Source organism: Perca flavescens, chromosome 15 (genome assembly GCF_004354835.1).
Source record: "Perca flavescens isolate YP-PL-M2 chromosome 15, PFLA_1.0, whole genome shotgun sequence".
In the NCBI taxonomy this organism is placed as follows: Eukaryota; Metazoa; Chordata; class Actinopteri; order Perciformes; family Percidae; genus Perca; species Perca flavescens.
Window position 1 is genome coordinate 3639059 of NC_041345.1, and position 21545 is coordinate 3660603.

The 21545-nt window shown below is 40.5% G+C and overlaps 3 protein-coding genes across 3 annotated transcripts; 2 read left to right on the plus strand and 1 right to left on the minus strand.

The window, feature by feature from the left end:
• Positions 1–455: 455 nt before the first annotated feature.
• On the minus strand, positions 456–17130 carry wbp11 (WW domain binding protein 11). The gene is given in 13 exon segments (XM_028598861.1): positions 456–1702; positions 3070–3156; positions 3159–3254; positions 3401–3682; positions 3782–3907; positions 4472–4708; positions 4861–5027; positions 5151–5284; positions 5696–5892; positions 6207–6300; positions 6413–6444; positions 7072–7158; positions 17110–17130. Coding segments are annotated over 12 exon segments (2199 nt in total). The 5' UTR covers positions 7136–7158; positions 17110–17130; the 3' UTR covers positions 456–1019.
• On the plus strand, positions 8223–11116 carry LOC114569061 (THAP domain-containing protein 5-like). The gene is made up of 3 exons (XM_028598862.1): positions 8223–8642; positions 9464–9596; positions 9766–11116. The coding sequence occupies exons 1-3, from the start codon at positions 8578–8580 to the stop codon at positions 11053–11055; spliced, it is 1488 nt and encodes a 495-aa protein (XP_028454663.1). The 5' UTR covers positions 8223–8577; the 3' UTR covers positions 11056–11116.
• Positions 13662–18835, plus strand: LOC114569062 (THAP domain-containing protein 4). Its single transcript, XM_028598863.1, has 3 exons — positions 13662–13872; positions 15189–15321; positions 17502–18835. Exons 1-3 carry the CDS (start codon positions 13808–13810, stop codon positions 18549–18551), a joined length of 1248 nt encoding a protein of 415 aa, XP_028454664.1. The 5' UTR covers positions 13662–13807; the 3' UTR covers positions 18552–18835.
• The last annotated feature ends 2710 nt before the right edge of the window (positions 18836–21545 follow it).

Genomic DNA, 21545 nt, shown 5'->3' on the forward strand with positions numbered 1-21545 from the left:
TAAAGGAATATGCCGTTGAATTAGTTAAACTTGGCCAAATTAAAGTTATCCTAAACAATGGCCAGTTTAAAGTGTATGGATAATATTGAAAATAAAATGTATGAAACACATTGTGAATAGTGTTGAATAATATCCAGTTAATGATAAATTAAAATGAATACATTTGGATTTGTTAATCAAGAGATACTTCAGTTCAACTGATAGAGGTGCAGGGGTAGATCTTAAAGAACTAAGGTTGGGAACCAATGCCCCATTAAACTTAAAACACCTACTTAAAAAAAAAAAGAGGACACAAAAATGAAATAATAAAACAAGTGGTTTTTGAATTTAGAAAAACATTTTTCTAACCTTAACCCGGGCAAAAAGCACCCAGACACAAATTGATACAATATGGATTGAATTATTTTGGCCGTGTGTTGCTCATATTGTCTCCTGTATTACAGCACACTGAAATATGAGGTAAAAAGTATTTATTTAGCTGCAGATCAAATAGTTTCAGACATGTATATTGTCAGTGGTTGACTTTCAACAACTTTATTTTGATGTCCAACATGTTTAGGAGATGGAGATCACTGATAAAATAATCATACGAAAAGCTTTTCTTGGTCATGGTAAATCACAATAGTTGGCCGGAGGAAAAACACAGTTTAAAAAAAAAAAAAAAAAAAGAAAAAAAAAACATACTGGAGGACAAAAAAAAAAAAAAACTTGGGTTGTCTCTAACAAAAAACTTTTTATAGCGTTATTTTTTTTTTATTGAGTTGCCTCCTCATAGCAACCAATCTTTACGTACATCAAATTCACATTCTCTTTGATACAACAAATAAAAGTCCAGATCAAATGAAAATGAACCTGGTGAGACCAGTGCTGAGGGTGGCAGCCTTTCCTTATTAAAGAGAAACTGATCTAGTCGACTGTCTTGAACACAGCTACCTACAGAACTCTGCACAGAAAACAAATAACACTCCTTTTGTTTAGAGCGCCCCTCTGAACATCTGCCCCGAATACCCTCTCGAGTCTCAGAGGAGCCCTTCCATCTCCCTCATGAAGGCTTCATACATCTGGTCCTTAGTCTTCATGTTGGGCTGAGACACAGCACCCATCTGCGTTTGGTGAACCAAACCCATCGGGTAAGCTGCCGACTGCTGTTTCTGCCCCTGTCCCCCTCCCATGCCTTCATCTCCCCTCCTTCCTCCGACACCACCCCGTCCCTTCTCCATTGGCCCCGGTGCTGCCCCGGGCATCGCTCCTCCTTTGTCCCTCCGCACCCTCAGCGCTGTGGGCACGAAGCGGGTGACCTCCGTCTTTGGATTGATGATCTGAGGTTTGGCCGAGATGGTGGCCCCCCCAGAGCCGGCGCCCGCTGCCAGGCCGCCTCCGGCTGCTGCGACAGAGGTGATGTTGGGCCGCTTTTCGATGGTGGCTGCGTGGTGGTGGCTGGGAGGGTTGCCACCCGAGGAGGCGGCGGCCGTCCCTGGGGGAGGAGGCATCTGCATGACGCCCTGTCGCATGGACATGGGCATGGCGGGGGGCGGCATGTTGCTCTGTGGACCATCCTGGTTGGATCCCGAGCCTTTTTGTCGCTGGACAATGTTGGGAGGAGCACTGAGCACGTTGGAGTTGAGAGGTGGAGGAAAAAGGGAAAGTGGTGGGGCAAGTGGACGTGGGGGCCCTCCTGCTCTTGGGGGAGGAGGGGGAATACCTGTAAAGAGACACAAGATGTATTTTGATGAAAAATGTATGAGACATTCCTACTAGGGCTGCTCGATTATGGAAAAAAATATCACGATTATTTCGGTCAATATTGAAATCACGATAATTTAACACGATTACTCGTTGACTTCTGGAAAGATGTTGCAATTATTGAAGTTAAAAAAAAAAAAAGTGGAAAAAGTTAAATAAATCAAAAGTAAAAAAAAAAAAAAAAAAAAAAACTCAATACTTTTCCTATTTAAACTTGATTTTTTTTCATTCAGAACACAAGAGAAAATAAGAGTTTACTTGCAAACGGAATGAGCTAATTAAATTTTTTTCTTGATTATTCTTTTTTTGTGATCGTGGGGAGCCAAAATCATAATAGCGATTAAATTTCGATTAATTGCACAGCCCTAATTCCTACTTCACCACTCCATAGATTTGGTTGAAACAAAGTATGCTACCATATATTTAATGCGGTATAGAAATATATCAAAGCTAAAGACTTATCTTTTTGATGTTGCCTTTCTTTAAATAACTGTTCATTTGTTATACTGAAGTTGCATTGATGACACTGTATGACACTCGATAACTGCTCTTTAATGTTTAATTTCTTATACTGCATTGTAACTTTTATTCACACATTTTATCTCTGTTCTTTAAATTTTTATACAGCACTATCAATTTTATTCTTGTCTTAATGTTTTAATTAGTTTTTTTAATCGTTTTCTAACTGCTCTTTAATGTTTAATGTAAAGCACTTGGAATTGCCTTGTTGCTGAAATGTGCTATACAAATAAAGCTGCCTTGCCTTGCCTATAGAAGTCTATAGATCATTTTGGCATTTGTAAATAATGACGTTTTTGTGCGCGGGGCTTAACTGGTGGCAGAAAAGCGACAGTTGTGGTGGGATCTATCGATTTCCCAACCCACTTTAGATGAAAACACGGCCACTTAAGCCCTGACAGCTAGCTACTTTTTTTTATTAATTTACCGTTTATCATACTAAAATTTAGACTGAAGTAGTAGAGCTGAGAGATTTGTTGGCTGATTTTATTTAGCTAATTTAAACGTTAACGATCACAGCCGCCGCTGGTATTAAAAGAAAGTTGTCCATGAAAAACCATGGATGTATTGTGATATATATTCACCATTGTTTCGGCTGTTTTTCTGCCACCACAACTGCAGTGACGTAACTGTGACGTCCACTCGAAATTTGAGTTTCACTATATTTATACATACATGCTACAAGCCGTTAGCGGAGTGAGACTTTGTATGCAAATTAACCTACATACCAACATGCGTAGCACACACACACACACACACACACACACACACACACACACACACACACACACACACACACACACACACCTGGTGGTGCTGGGGGTGGAAGTCTGGGAGGGGGTCCCCGTGGTGGGGGGCCTGGCGGGAGGCCAGGAGGGGGGCCTGGTGGGGGCCTGGGGGCCGACCTGGCGGAGGTCCAGGAGGCAGAAGACGAGGCATTGGACCCCTCATGCCTCCAGGCATACCAGGAGGCCTCAGGAACGGAGGAGCACCTACAGATGACAGAATATATCCTCTAAATGATGAACAGTGTACGTGTGGATGATGAGGGCAACCAGCACATCTTTAAAGCAACAGGTCCAGGAATTTGTTCAGAGCTGGAGCAAAGTATTCCAGCTAATTAATGTTGTAAACTAACCTGGTGGTGGGCCTGGAGGCGGGCCAGAGGGTGGGCCAGGAGGTCTCATGGGAGGAGCAGGGGGAGGGCCCAGTGGTGGGGGGCCAGTCATCGGTGGACCTTGCAAGTGTGGAGGCCCTTGCTGTCCACCTGGCCCAGCAGGAGGGGGTAGACGCTGATTAGCCATCAGGTGGGGCTGGTTTTCCCCTGGTGGTCCCCTGTCTTCGATGTCTGAGCTGTCTGATTCATCTGTGTATTCCTCCTCTACCTCTTCTTCTTCCTCGTCTTCAGGAATGGACTGACCTGAAGACCAAAAAAGTACCGTACCATGTCATCAGAAAAAGAAATTAGGATGCACTAGCTTAGCAGGTATGAAGCAAAGACAGTGGTGTACTACAGTACCTGCCATCCTTAACATCATGGCCTGCAGAGGGGTAATGGCCTTGGTCTTCTTCACCACCCTCTTTTTCTTTCTCTTTCCATCACGGGGTGCCTCTGGAGGCATGTCCGCGAAACGTACACTGCGACCTGAAGATAAGATAAGATGAGATAGACTTTATTAATCCCACACTGGGGAAATTCCTATGCTACAGCAGCTCAAAAGAAAAATAATGTACACACATCACAATAACACAAATGCACATAAAAAAAAAATATACAGAAAGAATATGAACAAGAAAAATAGAATGAGTAGTGTGACATCAAAATATTCATCAAAAGAATATATTAGTGGTAGAACACAAATTCTAAACTGTATAATTTTTCATGGATAACGGTTGTGCATTGCAAACACATCCCAAAAAAGACAAAAAACAAATCACTCTGTTTCCTCCCAGAAGATGATCATCTTTAGTGCTTTTGCCAAATAACAGAATCATTCTCTGTGATATCCCAAATTAAATTGTTTGGAAATTGCACCTAAACTGTCGTGATAATAGTGCAGTTTCACTTAATTTGACCTAAACCTATAATATAATAAATACAATACAATACAGGAGAACAGAAGCCACTAGTACATAAATACAATTAAATAAACCCTTTTAATCTGAAAATGTATATTGAAATATGTTGAAGCACTTTTGAAACACTCACCAGCATTTCTTTCATTTCGGTCTCTCTCCTCCTCCCTTTCCCTCTCATCATCCTGCCTGTCCACACTCATTCTCTGGTCACCGTCTCCCCCTTCATCTCTTTCTTCTTCGCTGTCCTCCTCAGAATCGCTTTCGTCGTCGTCCAGATCATCCCGATCTCTGTCGCTCTCACTGCCGCTATCCCGATCTCTTCCCAACTTCATTGCAGAGTCCTTGTCTAAGCCAGGAATGGAAGGCTCTGTTCAGGTTGGAAAAAAAAATAAAAAATAAAAATAAAAAAAGAGTAAGAGCAACCACTTGCAACACAATTATGAAAGCAAAGTCTTATTATTATTATTAAAAAGGAAATTAAGCATTCAAAAATGTAGTTATTAAGGGTTTGTGTGTTACCTGTGTCCATGCTGTGAGCTCGTCGAGCAAGAATGCCGTACAGTGCCAGGACCTGTGGAGGGGGGGGCCCAGGTGGGGGGCCAGGGGGCTTCTTCCCTGGAGGTAAACGTGGCACAGCTGGCACTGTCGGCAAAACGGGTCCAGAAGATGCCAAAAGAGGTCCTTTACTGAGAGATACATAAAAAGATTACCTCAAAAAAGACTTACCTCAGTTGCACAGTTATACTCAGTCACATCATGTACTTAAGTTTATCCAGAAAAACCTCTAACAGACACAGGTTCATGCCTACCCAAAAGAGGTGTTCTTCTTCAGTATGGAGGGAGGCTGAGCTCCTGGTAGTGGGATGTCCTGGATGTGGATGTTGGAGGGGGCATGAGGCATATCTGGTAAAGGGATACTGTCGACCTCCACAGACTCTGCATTCTGAAAAAGAGGACATAAAAACACATGATAGTAAATAGAGAGTCACCACAAAGCATAAGCAATGTAAATAAACTAATATTGAGAGTTGAAGCTCAGCAAACAAACGAAAAGACACAAAACAAGCAAGTGTTTCCCAATAAATAATTCCCTGGATTTCATGCCAATGATTCAACCTCAATTAGTCGAAAGTGATCAAAATCTAAATTTACCACTACAGGGCTTCATGTCTGCAACCAAATTCATTTCCATATTGCTGCATTGAGTCCAACCAGAGGTAAACAAACACACTTTTATCAAAGTGTGCATATTACAGCCCCTCATTCAAACATACATGTATACAAATCTCTGACTTGTAATACAGCAAATAAAATACATGCATATGAATCCAAACAAAGACACACATAAACACACCTTGACTGAGTCAAAATATAGAGCCAGCTGCCCTCGTTTGGTCTCATAGTCTAATTCCAGTTTGCGTAGCTCCTTGTATGTGTCGGGATTCTCTCTCTCGTACAGACGGACAATGCGCTCAAATGTCTCGCGTAGCTTCTTTCTCTTGTCCCTCAACACTTTCTCATTCAGCAAGGGCTGCTGAACTGGGTTAAACTCTGTTGAAGATGTTACAGAAACGCTTATTTATTTGTGTTAAGCAAAAGCTATACAAAAAATGGAGTGTTGAAATTAGAGCTGCACGAAATAAGGAAAACGTGATTACGTTGTTATTACTTGCTAAGATATTAAAATGTACTCAAAAACAATATAATGTGCAGCCCCAGTTTGAATAGTTCAAAAGTCTTAAATCTTGAAAGAATAGTAACTTTAATTTTACAGTAAAATAACTATGGATAGTTAACATGTGTACGGTAATTTTTTAAAATGCACAAAAGCCATTTCAACAGCAACATAGAAATTCAGCTCTTACCCATCTCATCCAGCTTCTCCATGTCCCTGATGATCTGCCTGGGATCCTTCATCTTGAGCACCGCTGCTCTCACCATCATTCTCTGCTTCTTGTTCTATCAGGAGTGTTAACAAACCAAGCAACATGTTATCAACACAATACCATTACTGTTGTATTTAAGATGAAAGGGTACAGTAAAAGGAATTGTGTTCCAAGACCACAAATACCTTTTTCAACTCTCTTTTCCTGGCCTCCTTTCCTGTGAGGGAGGTAGAAAACGAGTATACACTAGTTATCATTCTGACACCTGGCAGCAAAAGACTCTATTCTTTAGGTGCTATCCAGCAGGCAGGTGTCATGCCAAAAAATTATTGCTGCCCGTGGAAGCGTGCGCAGCCTGTTAAAGCTGTATCGCCCAGTGTATAAATGTCCCCAGCAGCTCACTTGGAAAACTGTTCTACTGGATGTACTGGCCCTCTAAAAAGGTGTTTCGACAGGTAAAAAGTTGAATTATACCAAGTCATTTTGAGGCAGAAACAACCTTCCAAACACAAGGTAGGATCTGTAATCACTTTTAGGCAAATGCAAAAGTGCATTTTAAAGGTTGCATTACCCACTTAAAAAGGCATTTCAACAGGTAAGAAGTACTGGGTGGGCTATAATCTGTCAGATATAAGCCTCATGAATGAAATCAAGTCATTTTAAGGCATAAACAACTGAATCACAAAGTAGAAGCTGTAATCAATTTTGGGCAAGTGGAAAAAGGATAGGATTGGTTATAATCTAGGCACAGGGCTTTCCCTCCCACATTTTGACAGACAAATCACTTTTTGGCACAACACCTGTCCCAGGGGAACCAGCTCTTGATAAATCGGTCGGTACTTACTGGCCTGGTCGGTGGGGTTCATAAACTTTCCACTCTTGGTGGAGGAGGTTGAACGTCGCCCCATTGTGCCGGTGCGTCTCCTTCACCCTGCCAAGTATAACAATGCCAACAATGACAGGTGAAATGAAATTAACCATCTGGGTCTGCTGAAAGGCTTTTCTCCAGATTACATGTAAATCACACTCTCGTGCCCTCAAAACCCTTCAACAGTGACAAAAATGAAAAACTGAGATGGGGAAACACTGCAACGTGACTTTGATTAATAATCTGGGTATGCCAGGCCTGATTTAAATAGGGCTGCTCCCTCTTAGTCGATTAGTCAACTAATCGGTCGTTTTGGTCTTAGTCGACTAAGATTTCTTTAGTCGATTAGTCATGTTTGATGCTTTTTTCATGCTGAATGACTTATTTCCAAGAAACGTACGAGCATATCTCTGGTAAACACAAGAATTAAAGTGGTGCTTTTGCATGACTCTTTGCAGAGAAACTCAGATTTACAGATCTATAGTTACCCCATGTTTCTCAAATTCCCTAAAATAATGACCTCTTTTAGATTCTTTAAAATCGATTCGATCAGAAAATGCTTTTCATCATTAGGAGTTTGTCAGACCTTTCATTTAACCTGACCCCAGACAGAAATCATTTTATTCTTATTTTAGGCAGTTATTCTTTTTTGTTATGGTTTGTTTATGATACACTGTAATACTGACTTTTCAAACTATCTATGTGAGAAATGTTTTATGCTTATATTTGTATTCTGAAAAAAACCAATTAAAAAACACTGCAACGTATTCAAACGCAACGTTTTATGTGGCTAGTCATCATTATAAAGCCAGTAAAAGTCCTTGCGATAGATATCTAAATGTTAGCGGATTATGCAGCATTTGGCTGGCAACGTCCAGCTACGTTAGCTAGCTAACTGTTAGCTTGCACTTGTAGCTAGGGCCGCGTTAGCATCGAGAGCAGCAAAGGAGGCAAAACGTGACTATACCTTTTATCCAAGTAAAACCCGCAGAGCGTAACGCTCTACAAACGCACCTCTGAGTTAACAGAAAAATAAAGTAAAATGTATTGCGAACGCTCTGGGAGAGAAATTAAAAAGGCTTCAGGATGGAATACAAGAAAGGTCTTCGTTAGCCGGTCGCCATGTTTACTGCCGCGAGCACGAGCGGACGCGAGAACGAGGCTAATTCGACGTCATCAAAACGCGTTCTATCCACCGATGGGAGGCCAGGCAGCTTTTTTTTGTAGAGAATAAAAAGCTGTATTTTAAATCTTTACATTTTCCCGGAAAGCATTAATAGTTGATTTTAGATCTTGAATGCTTTTATGTGTATTGGAAAGTATACAGTCTACGTAACAATATAAATATGCCTATCCATGGCACTGTGTACATTTAAATAGCCGTGAACTATTTTTATTTCGTGTTTTCGTTGATATTACGTCCACTTTCACCGCGTGTTTTCAGTTGATAAAAGTTAATTTAAACATTTCGGTTGCCTCAAAATGTCCTGTTCAGCGTTCTGTTGTAAAAATACACAAAGCAAGGACGCGAGTGTTCTGTTTTTTAGGTAAGTACATACTGTTTTTGACTAGCCAAATTACGATTAGGCGTAACTTTTCTCATTTAATTTTATCCCTGCTGAGTCAACACACACGTACTGTATGTAGGCATGATTTGATTGCTGGTTGCAAGGGACTTCTTATCTGCTCTTGTTGCGTGCTGTTTTTTTTGCATAGTTTTACAATTTGTCTGTGCTTATGTATGTTTTAAATGTGTCTTTTACAAGTCATCAACTTGCAAGGGACTCCAGAAGAACAGTAGCATGTACGGGCTATATCTGTGACATTTACATGATTTACAAGTGCTCATGTTTACTAGTGGGCATAGAGCTGGGCAATATATGGATATTATATCAATATCGTGATATGAGACTAGATATCGTCTTAGATTTTGGATATTGTAATATAATATGGCATAAGTGTTGTCTTTTCCTGGTTTTAAAGACTACATTACAGTAAAGTGATGTCATTTTCTGAACTTACCAGACTGTTGTAACTGTTCTATTATTTGCCTTTACCCACTTAGTCATTATATCCACATTACTGATGATTATTCATCAAAAATCTCGTTGTGTAAATATTTTGTGAAAGCACCAATAGTCAACACTACAATATCGTTGCGGTATCGAGGTATTTGGTCAAAAATATCGTGATATTTTATTTCACCATATCGCCCAGCCCTAAGTGGGCATGTCGCCTCTTATATTATAAACCTAAACCATTCTTATTTTCATTGCAGATGTGGGGCCTTGTTTGTGTCAACAGACATCATTCTGATAGGGAGAGTCTGAATGCTCAACAGTAAACGCTTCCCTTTTTTGTCAAACAGATTTCCTTTATGTGATCCAGTCCGGCTGAAACAATGGCTGACGAACATGGGGAGAAATAAATGGATCCCATCTGCATCGTCACATCTGTGCAGTATGCACTTTGAGGAGGATCAGTTCTTGTCAGACAGAAAGGTACACAGACACCAGTTATGTACCAGTTACACAGTACATTTAAATGTACCAATACTTAGTGGTGATGTTTGCTCAAATAGAAAACTTAACATGGGGTAACTTTTCAGTAAAAAAATTCATCTGAATGTGTGGCTAGCAACATACTGATACTTTCTGTATTTACCGTTAGGTCAACAAGAGGCTGAAGACCACCGCTGTGCCTACTATTTTCATCAAACTACCACATTTTGCCACACAGACCAGGGCCACACAGACCATGGCCACAAAGACCAAGGCCACGGCGACCAGGGCCACGCAGACCAGGGCCACAAAGAGCAGGTCGACACAGACCATTGCCACACAGACCATGGACTCACACATCATTTCCACACAGACCATTGCCACACAGACCGAGTGGGTTAGTGTAAAAATGGAGGAAAGTGAAAGTATGGTTTCTAGTTTAGTCTCTTCTTGTTCTTCACCCAGTTATCTTGCTGAGCTTCACAGGGGGTCTGGTCCGGTTGCACATTTGTGTCCTGTGTTGGATAGTGAGCCTGTTACCAGCATTGACATACAAGATAGTGGTAGCATTCCTTCTGCTGATTATAGCGACGTGAGCGTCGGACTTGGGGTGGAAAGGGGACTGAGTACCCAGGGCCCTCATGTGAGGAGGGCCCCAAAACTTGCTAGAATGAATAGCTGTGGATACGGTGAGGGGCCCATAGACAATGCCTTTCTACAGGGCCCAGAATTTCATGCTACGCCCCTGTATAGCGACGTCAGTGTGAAACTAGAGCCTGCCGAGGAGTCCGAAGTCGTTGTGAAACTAGAGCCTGCTGAGGAGTCCGAAGTCGTTGTGAAACTAGAGCCTGCTGAGGAGTCCGAAGTCGTTGTGAAACTAGAGCCTGCTGAGGAGTCCGAAGTCGTTGTGAAACTAGAGCCTGCTGAGGAGACCGAAGTCATTGTGAAGCAAGAGCCTGCCGAGGAGACCGATTTCGTTGACAGTGTCCTTCCTGATTACATTTTTAAGCTTGTCATCAAAGCTGATGTTAATGAGGCCGCCGCTGAGGACAATGCTGACGTTGATGAGGTCGCTGCTGATGACATAACCGAGTGTACCACAAGCGGAGATTCAAAAACAGCTATTCTTGATCACGACTACTTGTCCAAAAAACAAAAGGAAATCCGCATGTGCTCCGATCACACGTACGGGATTTCGGAGTCTCCCGTAATACTCAAACGTAGAGTGAATGAACTATGTGGTAATCTTGTTGAAGATCGTAAAAAGTTCCGGTTGAAGTGTCAGGAGATGAGTAGAATGAAATCCAGACTGATGTCCTTAAAAAGTCTGAAAAAGGGTCTTCAGAAGAAGTTGAATTTGTTGCAGAAAAAGTTTAATGCGTTGCAGAAATGCAGACCTTACAGAGGTATGGTGCAAAATGTCCAGGAGCCATTTTACCTCTGGGTTCCTTGTGTGTGAGAGAGTTTAGATAGCTTACAGCTAGGGCTGGGCAATATGGAGAAAATCAATTATCACGATATTTTTGACCAAACGCCTCGATATCGTTACCGCAACAATATTGTAGTGTTGACTATTGGTGCTTTCACAAAATAGTTACACAATGAGATTTTTGAGAAATAATCACCAGTAATATGGATAAAATGACTAAGTGGGTAAAGGCAAATAATAGAACAGTTACAACAAACTGGTAAGTTCAGAAAATGACTTCACTGTAACGCAGCCTTTAAAACCAGGAAAAGACAACACTTATGCCATATTACGATGTCCAAAATCTCAGACGATTTCTAGTCTCTTATCACAATATCAATATAATATCAATATATTTCCCAGCTCTACTCCCAGCACTCAGTAATGTTACTTTTTCTGGAAAAGAGAGAGAGAATGATTCCAATAGATGTTTTTGATGCCGTCCTCAACAATGGAGCGAACAGGACCTGCAAAAAATAGCATAAAAAAACAAACCAAAGAACATTAATCCCTATGGGCCATTTTTTTTAATTACTTTTTTTTACATTTTACTCAGTGGTGGCCTCGTTTTTCCACAGCAATATGTATGTCCTACAACTCTACGAAAACAGAATAATCATTATTTAAAGTTAAATAGTTTGATTACACTGTGTCACTTTGGATACCAGAAAGTAAAGCTACAGTGTTAAAAAAAAAATAAATAAATAAAATAAATCAGTGTGTCCTTCCTCTCAGTCAGAAAAGAAACCCACACACACATGAAAGTGACCGTGAGACTGAAAGCATGCAGGTGGATATGGAGATTATTTTATGAATATCGGAGCATTTGTTTGTTTATAGTGGAATATTTTCCCCAGATTTGAAACGGTTCAACGTCTCAGTCAGACTTCTAATGAAGACCACAGAGAGCATTAGGCAGCCCACTTTCATTTCCGTTTAACTCTTGTGTTGTCTTTCCATTGCCCACGTAACTTTTTGTTTTTCTGCGTCAACATTTCAACTTTTGCACATTTTTTTCGACACTTTTGTTGCTTTTCCACCGATGTTTTTGTCCCTTTTTTTTCATGTTTTTTTTTCTGCACCTTCTTGACGTTTTTGTGTGTTTTTTTTCCCCCACGTTTTTGAAACTTTTCACAACATTTTTGTCACTTTTTTCTAACGTTCTTTTATAAAAACTAATTTCAAATGCTATGAAATTGAATGCAACTTATGAAGAGTGTTGTAGGGAGCCCTCCAAGTTATTTCTTTTGAAAATTTGGTTGAAAGAAACTCAAATTTCTGATGTAATAACTTTTTGAAAATGGGTCAAATTTGACCCGAGGACAAACAGGACGGTTTAAAAAAAAATATATACTGCAGAAGGGTTAGGGCACATATTGCAGACGGTGAATATTTTTTTAATGTTTTTTTTTTTTCTTCTTCAGAACCAGCTTTTATTGTTTATATACCAACAATGTTTGACATACATATGGGTTCATTAGGCATAAATGGTTCAAGAGAGGATGTAAGAAGACCTTTACTGTTTAGTTTGATTAAGTCTAAGAAGTTAAATGTTACTTTTCTTCAGTAAAGGCCCAGAACTGCTGACCGTGAAACTGAATGGTGACAAGTTAACACGTTTGTGTCTTTTATTCATGTAAATGTCAATGACAACTGTCCTTTTTGCACACAAAGGAAACGTGGTTGACTGTTTTTCTCTGTTTCAACAGTTAAATCACTGACAAATCTTTTTAGTTTAGTGAGACTTTTTCAGATCAGCGGTTTATTTTGGGTTATTGATAACCAAAAAAAAAAAGGAAACTTTGTCTCAGGTCAAGCAAAGGCAGCCATTTACCTCAGTAGGAGAAATAAAATGGAAGATTATCTGGACTGTGATGCAAAGATCGTTTTGATTTGAATGTTAGTAGACTGAAAACTGATCACAGCTTTTATAGTTTGACAAATGTTGTAAAACAGTTCAGAAACACATGGTGCATTAAAATGTGTTATGCTCTGTGGTGAAAGATGATTTTGTTTATTTCAGTTAACTTTGAAAATATTGTCATGAGCAAATAAAGTGGTTTTAAAAATTTTAATTTTCTCTCTGACGAATCAAATAGGTAGAATATACTGAGGTACTGTTAAGTACAAATTTGATGGACTTAACTGAGTTCCATGTTATGCAGCTTTATACTTCTCCACTTTCTTATACAAATATTGTGCTTAACAAATCACAAAAAAAATTCTAGCCTTTCCTGTCCAGTTAAAACCATGCATCTCCAAATTTGGTGATTTTGAATGTCAATATTTCTATAAAACTGAAGGAAACCATGTTCCTTTATGTCTGGGATAAGGTCAAGTACTTTGAATAGTCTTCAGCATCCTTCAGCCCTTGTCAATGTCAATCCACGCCCTAAAGAATACTCTGCTTTATCAACTGTTATACTCTAAATGGGACCATCATTTACCAAATGAATACCATGCTGTATTAATGAAGACTTGAAATTAGCGATTGGGATCATAAACTAATTATGAAAATGTTTACTGGGGGTATGAATTAATTGAGAAATAGGGTCATTTTCTCATAGACTTCCATACAATCGGACTTCTTTTTGCAACCAGTGGAGTCCCCCTTTGCTGCCGCTGGTTAGAAAGAATGCAGGTTTAAAGCACTTCCGTTTCCGCATTGGCTTCACTTTTCAGAAACGGAGGACCCGTTATTTTTTCAGTTCATGGACGTTAATGTAACATTTTGGTCGCCTAAATGTCTTGTTCAGCGTTCGGTTGCAAACAAAGACAATATCAGGGGTGTTCTATTAATTTCTTCCGGTAAGTACACCTTTTTTTAGCTAGCCAAAATTAGCACCCCAAAAGTTAACGTGAATTAGGCTACGGATGCATCTTGCTAACCGAGCTAGCTAGGTAGCGCCAGAGCCATAGAGATGTCTTTCTCTATCACTCTGGGTAGCGCTAGCTTTCAGCGCTTTTAGCGTTAGCTATGCTAACGGTACTCTTCACTGGGGTTAACGTAGCTATGCGTCAAAGCCTGATTAAAAAAAGGTACATTTAACCAACGTTAAGCTACGTTTATGAACAGGTTAGGGTAAATTGTGTTATAACCTGTGCTTGGAAAAGACCACTTGGCAACGAAGTTTCCTCAGAAAACGTTAGCAAAGGCTGGCAACTTAAATGGTGTCACAGACACTTAGCTTGTTCGCGCTCTCCTCACAGGGATTTATTATGATGCTGTCCTCTCGTGACCCGGATATAGTTTATCTTCCCCCCCCCGCCCCACTAAAGAGAGTTCACCAGTAAACACAATACAAGAGATTTGCCCTTGATTTTTGATTCTCTATATTTTGCACGTACAAACGAGAACATATCAGAGAGAGAAAAAACTATGAGGAGGATCTTCCAATCCTTGGATACATACATCCATGATTACATGCAGGTGTTTCCTACAAGGAAGTCTTTCATCAATGCGGCAACTCCTTTTTTAATCTTTATTTTAAACTGTCATCAGAATCACGCACAAATCCAGATGAAGCATTGAGAAAATAAGACCAAAAGCAGTGCTACATAAAACGACAACAATACATGAATGTAAAATAAGGAACGTTGAAATAAATACACGAGTGTATGACAAAAAGTTCTTGTAGGAACATTAAAGATACTGCATACATCCATTGTTTCTATAGCTTTTTTTATTTTGTGAGAAAAAAATGGTTGGCATGTAGACTTCCATTTCCTTCATCAATAAAAGGAAATGTGTTTATAAATTTATATTTGTAAATGTGGAATTTGGCAAGAAGTACAATTAGATTAATAAGGAAAATACAATAAATATTCCTAGGGTCTTTTTTTTTTTTTTTTTTTTTTTTTTTTTGCTAATGGTTGCTAGTTTCATTATTTAGCCCTGCTTTTGGGCTGTTTTATATAAATATTTTTTATAAGCAATTATCCTACCAGAGACTGTAGATGAAAATCAGCCTGAATGACTATATCTGGCACAAAACTTAAACTTCTTAATGAAAATTTTAATTTTCATTGCAGATTTGGGGCCTTGTTAGTGTAAATTGTTAACAGCATTCTGGACTGTGGAGTCTGAATGTTTAACAGTCAATACTTTATTTTTTCCCGAACAGATTTCCTTTACGTGACCGCCGCAGGCTGAAACAATGGGTGATGAACGTGAGGAGACAGAACTGGACCCCAACTCCAGCCTCACGTCTGTGCAGTATGCACTTTGAGGAGGATCAGTTCCTCATAGACAACATGGTACCGAGACACACATTTGGCACAGATTGACACGCCAACTTATTGAGACTTTAGCTTATTCACCGTATCCCCCAGAGTTAGATAAGTCCATACATACCCTTCTCATCTCTGTGCGTGTCATAACTCTGTAGCACCTGAGAAGCCCCGTGTTGAGGAGCAGAGAGTAACAACGGTGTTTTCTGTTGCACGACTAAAACTACTTTTGAATGTACACATGTTCCACCAAAACAAGTTCCTTCCTGAGATTATTTAGCAGAAGCGCCATGGCTCTGTCCGGAGCTTAGCGGCACCCAAGACGATTGTGATTGGTTTAAAGAAACGCCAATAAACCAGAGCACGTTTCTCTCCCATCCCGGAATGCTGTGTGGACTAGTCAGACCCTCCTCCGCAGCGCTGTGGAGGAAGGTCTGGCAATGCAAGACTATTTTTGAGCTAAATGGCTCGTGTGGTTTGTAATGACGCATTTTGGTACGGTTGGATTTTTGTATAAATCGAAACCGAACCAAGGGGAAGCTGCTCCAAGTTTACAAACTCATCAACGGATTTGGACCGGAGCAAACGGAACTATCGGTGTGAAAACGCCCTAAATCACAAAACACTAGAGGTCGACCGATAGTGGATTTTACCGATACCAATAGTTAGGTTGGGCCGTATTTGCCGATAACCGATTAATCGACCGATAGTATTTACAATTGATGCTGGATAAAACAGTTGACAAAATACATAAATTTTTTTCAAAAAAGTCCAGATGCTTTTGCCAATAATCAAAATAATAATGTCATATTTATTGATATTACACCCACAGCAATGCTACACAAGCATGTGTGTTGTCTAAAACAGTTCTCCTACATATTTGGAGTCATCCAGTGCAAAAATAAACATAATGAGCATTATAAATCATATAAAAGGACAAACTATTTATATTTCTTCAAAAAAGACCCAAATGTATGCCAAATCTCAAAAAAGTGACGCCATTCTTCACTGTAGAACGGTTTAGGCCTAGCCTGACGTGGTCCTACTCAGATTCTAGTCTGAAACCTCTCCATTGGGCTGTGATTATGTGGCGTGATCCAACCGAACAAGGAAAAAAAATGCCTCTGCATTCATTGGATAGACCTCCAACCAATCAGAGCAACGGAACTCAACACTGTGTATCGTCTCCATAGCAACCACTCTGTGCACAATGCATTCGTTCTAACTTCCGACTTTTAGACTTTTTTGAAGCTGGATATATAATTTGTTGCGTGTAAATATAAATGTGGATAACGTTAGTTAACGTTCGCTACAGTCGCATTTCTAGAGATGGATCGGCGAAAACACGTTTTATATCTCTGATTCACGGCTTTGTTCTAGCGCCGGCGCTCCCTCTCTTCAGTCTCTCTCTATGTCTCTCCACCATATAACTCTCTCTCTCTCTTCAGTCTCTCTCTATGTCTCTCCACCATATAACGCTCTCTCTCTTCACTCTATCTCGCTCCACCATATAATAATACCGTCCTTTCGGGCAGTTGTTGATGCTCCTCCGCTGAGGATTTTAAAATGAATGCGCTGTAGATTCTACACATCTCAATTCTCCAGCGGACACTAGACGGATCGTGGAGGATTTGGGTCGGACTTGCGTTCATTTTTGTCAGTGTTTTAACCGCTTGAGGTTAGTTAGCCTAATGCTAATGTTTAGCGTCATCTCAGCCTCGAAAGCAAACAAACACACATACTGTTGTGTTGTTCTTTCTCTACTAATGCAGCATCTATTCAACAAATGAATAACTTTATAATGATATAACAAACCTTTTTTGCTGTCGATGCTTTAAACGCGCATTTAAACGCGCCTTCTCCGCACAGCATGTGCTCTCCGTGCAGCGCGCAGTAACACGTGTCGAAAATAAACAACACGACGCATCAGTAATAGTTTTTATTTCGCCTCTAGAGGCCGCTATTGTAATGCATGATGCCAGCAGACCCTTCTCAGCTCTGTGTACTGTGTAATAAATGACAGCGTGCCAAAACTATCGGCATGGATTTTTGCCGATAACAATAGTTCCACCAATCAACTATCGGTGCCGATTAATCGGCAAAACCAATGAATCGGTCGACCTCTAAAACACACCATAAATGTTAAAGAAAATCCTATTTCATGGCATCACAATCTACCTACTGATGTTTTCCGTATTCCCCTTTAGTTCAGAAGGAGGCTGAAGGACACCGCTGTGCCGACTATTTTCAACTTTCCGCCACATTTGAGGAAAAAGGATCCCCCTCCCAGGCCCACGCTGAACAGCTCTACTGGGGGGGTAAACAACCCTTTGGTTTCTCCTGCTGATCATTACATTGTGGTTATGAAGCAAGAACCTGCAGAGGAGACTAATGTCGATGTGAAGCAAGAGCCTGCTGAGGGGACCAATTTCGTTGAATATGGCGACATTGTTAGAATCACAGTCGGTGAGGTCATCACTGATGACATGAGTGAGTACACCACAAACGGAGATTTAAAAACCGTTATGCATGATCATATATACTTTGGCCAAGAAGAGGAGGACATCTCTTTGAGCTCTGAGCACATCTACGTTTCTGAGCCTCCCACGACACTCGGACATAAAGCAAATATAGAACAATCCGCTGTAGCCGTTTCTGAGGCTCCCCCGACACTCACAAGTCAAGCAAACGTATTACGTGGTCGGCTAGTTTTAGCTGTCTCTGAGTCCCATACAACACTCCCAAGTCAAGAAAATGTATTCCATGGTCAGCTTGTTTTAGCTGTTTCTGAGTCCCCCACATCGCTCACAAGTCAAGCAAACGCGGCCCACAATCAGCCTGTTGTAGCTGTTTCCGAGTCTCCCACAACACTCGCACATAAAGCAAGTGCAGAACACGATCACCTTTCGTTAGCTCTCTCCGATTCTCCCGCAAAACTCAAACATCAAGTAAGGGTCCTACACGAGAAGCTTGTCGTAGCCCGCAAAAAGTTTAAGCTGAAGTGTCAGCAGACGAGGAGAATGCAATCAAAACTCGTGTCCTTGAAAGAGGAGACAAAGGCTCTTCAGACAAAGTTGGACGACGCTGAAAAGCAGATGGCTGCGCTATCGCAGCAGTCCAACAATGGAGGTAAACGCAGGAAAGCAAAAGCACTCCCAAAAGAAGCAAAGCATCCACTTAAGCAGCAACTGCTTCCTACTGCCCTGATCGAAATCACTTTCCCTGCGCCAACTTCCACACAACAGGACTTAAAGTGACCTAGATGAACAAAATGAACAACAACATGATGGGGATCGTTGGACTGTCAGCAGGAAGCGCACAGAGATCAGGCTGGGGTAAAAGGACCAGTCAGACAAACAGTAGCAGAGTCTGTTTGAGACTATGAGGGAGACACTGTTATTGCCACTCATTTCAGAGTGATCAGTTAAGAGGGAAAGTCCATGAGGTAAAGCTAACTGTGTGCAAGCTAACAAAAGTGTCAAAAGAAAACCGTGTCCTTCCTCTGTCACATAAATAAAGAGGAATAAAGGGACTGAGTTTAGTTTTGAAGTGGAATTTATTTCCCAGATTTTAAACTGTTGTAATGTCTGTCACAATTTTCCTGAAAAACACAGAAGACATTGGGCAGCCGACTTTCATTCATCAGCAGATTTTAGACCACAAGTTGCAGTTTTTGCGTTTTGTTAATTTGCTGATTGTTCAGAAGCAGCTTTATGTTGACACATATGCTCAACGTCAGGATTGGGCATCGAGAACCGATTCCTACTTGGAATCGTTTCAAAAATTACGATTCCAGTGGGATCGTTTCTTCATTGGAATCATTTAGAGGATTCGATTTCCAATCCGATCGTTGCCACCCAGTTTAACGTGCCCAAGTTTTGGTTTCTGAAGCAGCCAGGCGCTTGTTGTGTTGCAGCCTTGGAGCACGGTAAGCAGCGTTCTAGTGTGGCTTTATTTTACACTGAAAAAGCTGTAAAACTGCAAACCACCATTGAATCAAAATAAAACGTTCCTCTTATTTGTAAAAATAGGCACCAGACCCGTTTCAACTCCACCACTCAATCGAGAATCGATAAGAACCGGAATCGAAAGGAAGAATCTGAATTGTAATCAGAATTGTTAAAATCCAAACGATGCCCAACCCTTCTCAACGTTTGACGTATAAAAAGGCTAGTTGAGGCGTATGAGTTTAGGCGTACGAGTTGTGTGACGTTTAGAGACACTTTGATCAAAGTCGACAACACTACTCGTATGGGTTCACACCGAAGATAATTCTTTATCCATGGCCAGACTTGATGAGTTCTCAAAGGTTGTTTGATAAACCCAGTTGGTATATCAGATCATTCTCTTGTACAGTGTTTAGATTTAGTGTCCAGTGATGCTTGTTTTTTTTAGTTCTTTAGGAAAACCCACAGGAAAACAAAGTCTGAATACAGTTCAATAGTAGACTGTTGTAAAGGGTAAAATAAATCAGTTTGCATGCAATTGTATTGCATTTATTTTATTTTGACATAAATTTAACTGGTAGCACTTTAAAATAACCATCACTAATAAATGCTAATTTGCTAAGTTATTAAACTTAAGTAAATAGTTATTTAACTGCTAACAAACAAATCATAATAATGTTTACTAATGACTAGTAATGCTATTTTATGTTTTTACTTAAGGCCAACAGAACAGAAGGAGAACAGAACTTTCTAATTTTCCAATGAACACTAGAGGCAAACCCAGATGAGTTTTTACCCTCCAGTGACCTACAGGTTACAGTTACTTTTTTGCAACATATTTACAGCATCGTACTTTATTTTTTTTGTTAAATAATATTTTGGGGGTACATTTTAGGCCTTTATTTTTCATAGGACAGATGAAGACATGAAAGGGGGGGAGAGAGAAGGGGAATGATAAGCAACAAAGGTCGGAGTCGAACCCTCAGCCGCTGCGTCGTGGAGTAAACCTCTATATATTAGGGCTTTGACTTTTGCCCAAAAATCACATTCGAAGTTCGTTTTTATTGTTTTATATATTCGAATATTTATTAATAAAATTTTGACCATTAAATGCCTTCAGTAGGACCTATATTTTTATCAACCTTAAGTTGTACATGTTCTGTCCACCAGAGGGCAGTGTATTAATCAATGTCAATAGGCAGGCAATGATGTTTTCAGAAGAAAAACACACTGCCACGTCTGTTTTAAAAAAAATTAAAAGTCAGACCCTGGATTAAACATAAACAGTATGCTTTCGACAGGAAGTTCTGAGCTTTCACCTGTGTGCGTGTGCGTGTGTGTGTGTGTGTGTGTGTGTGTGTGTGTCTCTCAATATATCATATCTGCACCTATTGCATTAACGATGGCAATTACAACGGGTGTGGTTGTTTAGATTTTACGAAAACGGCAGCCCTGTTGTTAACCCGCACACCACCTGCAACCTGCCGCCATCTTGGTGATTTACACCAACATCAACAACAACAACACTGGACCGGACTGAGACTTCAGGGGAAACTTGCATGTCTTCCCTCTGTTGATCACTCTGTGTCCCACTCATTTCTCAAGAATTCTGCAATGAGGACATTCTCACATTCACAGTAAAAGCCAGATTACAAGTCCTCCCTACCAGACTCAACCTCTCTATCTGGTTTCCCACAATTCAGGTCCCTCATTGCTTGCACCATACCTCGGAACATATCACTGAAACTCTGTCTCACATCCTAAATGGCTGTCATGCCTACAAAGGTATGTACATAGCACGTCATGACAGACTAGTAGACCTCATAGTGAAAGACATATCAAACAGCTTCCCTCCCTCAGTAAGAATGTTCAAACATCATCAGGTAAAACCATCCATGTTCCCCCACTGCAGTAGTAATCCTAGTACTCTCTTACACCTGGTGGCCAACACACCAGCTGTAGTTATTATCAACGAGGAGTCCAGGGAGGTGCATGTTTTAGAGGTAGGCTGCAGCTTTGATTCCAGCATGGAGGAGTCTTTTTACACCAAGGTAGTTAAATACCAACCACTCCTAAACACCATCTCAGAGCTGGGTTATAGGTGCACACTACTAGTTTTCATATTTGGTAGCCTAGGAAACACACACAGTCTGGTAGTAAGAGGGCTGCAACAACTTGGGATGACCAAAAAGAGGCGAAACGGCTTGCAAGGTACTGCGCCATATCTGCTATTATTGGCAGCCGCCACATATGGCGGAGACGTTGCTACTTATATCCTTAAGAACTGAGTATTGTGCTACTTAT